This window comes from Zingiber officinale, chromosome 6A, assembly GCF_018446385.1.
Source record: "Zingiber officinale cultivar Zhangliang chromosome 6A, Zo_v1.1, whole genome shotgun sequence".
Taxonomy (NCBI): Eukaryota; Viridiplantae; Streptophyta; class Magnoliopsida; order Zingiberales; family Zingiberaceae; genus Zingiber; species Zingiber officinale.
In genome coordinates, this window is record NC_055997.1 from 102,020,680 (window position 1) to 102,025,112 (window position 4,433).

Sequence of the window (4,433 nt, forward strand, 5' to 3'; positions counted from 1 at the left end):
TACTTAGGGCCTTTCCATCCGTCCCATATCATCGAACGGTGTGAAGAGCAACGCCTTGTGATACACGACCGGGGAGAATGGCACGGGTGGCAAGCTATCAATTACGCGGGCACTTGGATGAAGCCCATCGAAGGAGGAGGAATTTGTTAGAACCCAGTCGGGGCTTCCACTAGGGTCCCTCGCTTGGTGTGAGGGTCCGTTATTAATGTAGCTGGGTCGTGCGACAAATGACCCTCGGGCGCTGCTTGTTGTTGTTGCACTAATTTTTACGCTCAGCTCGCTATTAGCAGCTCTAAGTTTTCTTGTGATAAGGTGACTGTGGTGAGTCATCTAACTTCTTTCATCTCTGTGTTTCAAATTTAGGCGAAGTTCTCAGAGACGATGTCAAATTTTATCCTGTCTAAAAGCGGTGAAGATAGTGCACTAGGCAGATGGCTCCATTGTTGACTGGGAGAAGACTCTGCAATAGAGAAGAGATGACACCTAACACTTCTTCCTGAGCACACCATAAAGAGAGCAAAGGAGAGCGTTAGAGCAAGAACGAAGGAGGGGGTCTCTGACGTAGGCATTCTGACGCTGAAGTCAGAACAGTAGTTGAGCGAAATAGAGAAGAAGATGAACAATAGTAACAACTGATGAACTGTTGTAGGGAGACCTCACGTACATGGCCAACAAAGAGGACATCTTTTTATACCGCCTCTCATAACCTCCACGTTAATGCGGCAACAGGAAATGTCTGATATCAAAGTATGTCGGGTGGTGGAATATGTACAATAGCCTTCCTATATGTAGAGGAAGGCTCCATTGCATGTATATATTAGAGTAATAACATATTCCCTGATAGATTATTACGACTCCCTAACAATATTGTCTCTTAGAGAAAGTCCGACTGACCCTATTAGGTCGACCGACTATAGACTAGGAGTCATACTCATATGAAGAACTGGGCCTCAGATGTTTGATCGGCGCTAGGGCCGAGTAGATATAAGCTGAAAGTTATGCTTATGAGAAGTGGGGAGTTGTGTCCCGTACGTTCAACCGGCTCTAGGGTCGAGTAGGATATAAGTTGAGAGCCTTGTATTTGGAAAAACAATGAGCTGAGCCTCTAAGGTCTGATTGGCCTTTGAGCCGACCAAGTTTATGTTGGGGATTCGACATCTACTCGAACATTATGTCTGGTCAGACTTTATGTCGAGGGTTCATCTTGCACTCGACCGTTATACTTGAATATAGAGTTCAGTTCAGCCAAGTGATATGCCTAGCTTATCTGATCGACCCTTTGGTCTGATCGGCCAGAGCAGCCAGTAGTGATATTAGATTTATTTTAGTATAACATCGATACGATCTGAGAGTTAACCCTTTTTTAAATTTGATCATCATACCAGTTGACTTTTTTGACATCCAATCTAATTTCGAGGGTCCCATCTAATCAGTGACCAACTTGGCTATTGCACTATCTCTAGGGTTTTAATTTAATCTTGCTGATTCATAACCATGTAACGTTGGTTGTAAGCCCTGCATTATTGCCAGGTCATTATATTCACAAGTGCAGCTGCCACTGTCTTTGCCTAGATGCATTGCATTTATTTTCTTTAGATAATACAATATCTTTCTCATTATAATCGCACAGTCATCATTAAAGCAGAAGCTCGATCTTAAGGAGAAAATTTTGGGAACAAACTCTCTTCCTTTCTTTTCTAAACATGTCAACGTCCAATGATCAGGAAGAGCCACTCATCTCCACCACATCTTCGTCTTCCTCTTCCTCCTCCTCCTCCTTTTCCTCTTCCTTCTCCGCCTCCACCCCCACTCTCGCCATCATCCTCACCCGCCTTACGGCCACCATCACCCTCGTCGTCCTCTCCCTTTGGGCCAACTACGAGGCCTCCAAGGGCGTCGGCATCTCCGTGATCTCCTCCGCGGCTCCCTCATCCGCCGCCGCACGCCGCTTTGACCTCCTCTTCGTATCCAACGGCCGCGCCCACCGCATCCTCCACCGCGCCAGTCGCTTCGCCGAGAAAGCTCTTTACCCGGACGACCGATTCCCTCGCAAGCCGGTCGACCGCATCGCCATGCAACTCGCCAGCGTCGACCTCACCTCGATGGCCTCGGTGCGCCCTGGCGCCGCTTCCGGCGAATACGTCGTGCTCCTCAGCCTGGCCGTCATGTCGGCGGCCGATGCCGACGCCGCCGTGTCCGCCGCGGTGCACCGCTCGGTCGCGAGGCTCTGGCTATGGGACGAGGGCGGCGCGCCAGGGTCTCTGATGGAGGCCATGGCGGACTACCTCGCAGCGGAGGCCGGCTTCTTACCGAGCCCCAACAGCACGTGCGGTGAGTCTGGGAGGTGTTGGTGTTGGTCGGCGGAATTCGTGCGCTACTGCGAGGAGCGGGAGCTTGGGTTCGTGGCGCGGCTCAACAGGGGAATGAGGCAGGGGTGGACGGAGTTCACGGCGGACCACGCTCTGGGGTCTCCGGTGAAGCAGGCCTACGCCGAGTTCAGATCGCCGGCGGGTGGAAATCTGGAACAATCTGGGAATTCGACGTCGGATCGGGGGGAGGAGAGGCAGAGGAGCCTTTGAGCTGTCCGGCGCGCCGGAGCGAGAATATTCCGCAGTTGTTGCCGATGTAAGATTTTTCATTTAAAATTTTAAAAGTTGATAATTTGTGTTTTTTATTCTGCGTGTCCCTTTTGGAAAATAAATATAAAAATGTAAATTATTCTGGCTTACAATTAGCTGTGGAGGTGTAATTTTACGGATAATGCAGAGTTTCGGTGCAATATAATATGTGAGCGACAGACAGTGCATTTATTTTTTATTTTAGATAATTTCTCATTTAGTCCTCTACCAAAATTGCACTTACTTTAATTATGGTTTTGGAAAAGAACAAAAAAAAAATCATTGGACGAAAAGCTGAACCTTGAGTCATGTGGTCAAGGTTGAAATCATTTTTCTTATAAAAAAATACAAATATTCAGACCATTTTTATTTTATCAAAAAATCTATATTTAAAAAAATATTTAAATGTACATATAAATTTATAATCCATCATTTTATTTTTTATGATCTCAATCATTTTATATGTCTATTTTTAAATAATTTTTAAATATTCATTCTTTAAGCATATCTTTTTATAAATTAAAATAAAAGAATGAAGGGATAATCTTTTAATAGCAGCTAAATTTCAACCATTAACAATTTAAATTTGTAGAATCGAAGAGGCAATTTAATTGGAGATTAAAAAGAGGTGACTCAATTTCACTTTTCCGTCGACTTTGCCTCTGGAATCCATAAGGCCAGTGCCTCTTTCTTTAGAGGAAAAAAGGGGCCAGGTCAGAGATTAGAAAAAGAAAAAGACGATGGAGATTTCCCATCAATGGCCCAAAATGAGAAAGCTTCACAAGGTAACCAAGGAAATTATAAAGCATGTATAATTTGACCTGATGATGGTGTAAGAATCTGTCGGTGCGTTAGATAGTTAATTGTAAGGCGATAAACGAAAGTCGAATTTGAGCCGGTATAGGTTTGAGTTTGGCTCAACTCGATTTATATTAATTCGATTTAAACTCAAGTTCATTCAAGTTTGTAGAATTGATCTCTAGCTCGAGCTCGATATTTAATTATAGGCTCGAGCTCAATTTTTTAATAAATAAATTAATAAATTATATATTATAAAAAAAATATTATTATTAGTTTATGATCGACGAATCACTGAGCAGGTAATAATTAGGCTCGAGCTCAGCTCGATTTCTAATTAAACCGGCTCAAGTTCGATTCGAGCTCGACTCAATTTTAAACTTGAGTTGAATTTTGACCAAGCTATGACTCATGAACAATTTAATTCATGTACACCCCTAATTAATACTAAGGTGAGTACTCAGGGTTAAAATAATAATAATAATAATAATAATATGGTTGGTTTTGTAACTGAGTGTAATATAGTAAAATATTAAATTAGCTTATTTATTAAAACCTTCAAATAAATAAGTTTTTATTGTATTACCTAAGTTAAATCAAATAATATTTGATTATATTTTATTTCTCATAACCTTAGTTATGTGATTACTTGGTAATCATAAAACCAAGATTATACATGATAATTTAAACTAAGCACACCCTACGAGTCATTCGACATATGCGACCACACCTCTATATATATACACACACACTAGTGATTATGTAATCGTGCACGCGTTGCGTGAGTTAGGTCCTTTATACTAGATGGGAGAATATAGAGGGAGATCTGAGGGAAGAAAATTTGACCTATAGAAAATATAATTTTTGAATATTGCCTCTACTTTTATTTTTTTTAGTGGGGCAAAACTTTAACATTTTTATAATTTTATACACTTCTAGAGGTACTTACAAAACTATACTTTTTTTTTAGTGGGGCAAGACTCTAATATTTTTATAATTTTATACACCTCTAGGAAT

At 41.8% G+C, this 4,433-nt stretch overlaps 1 protein-coding gene across 1 annotated transcript; it reads left to right on the forward strand.

The window, feature by feature from the left end:
• The first annotated feature begins 1,558 nt into the window (after nt 1-1,558).
• LOC121994253 lies at nt 1,559-2,806 on the forward strand. Its single transcript, XM_042548349.1, has one exon. The coding sequence runs from the start codon at nt 1,704-1,706 to the stop codon at nt 2,577-2,579; it is 876 nt and encodes a 291-aa protein (XP_042404283.1). The 5' UTR covers nt 1,559-1,703; the 3' UTR covers nt 2,580-2,806.
• The last annotated feature ends 1,627 nt before the right edge of the window (nt 2,807-4,433 follow it).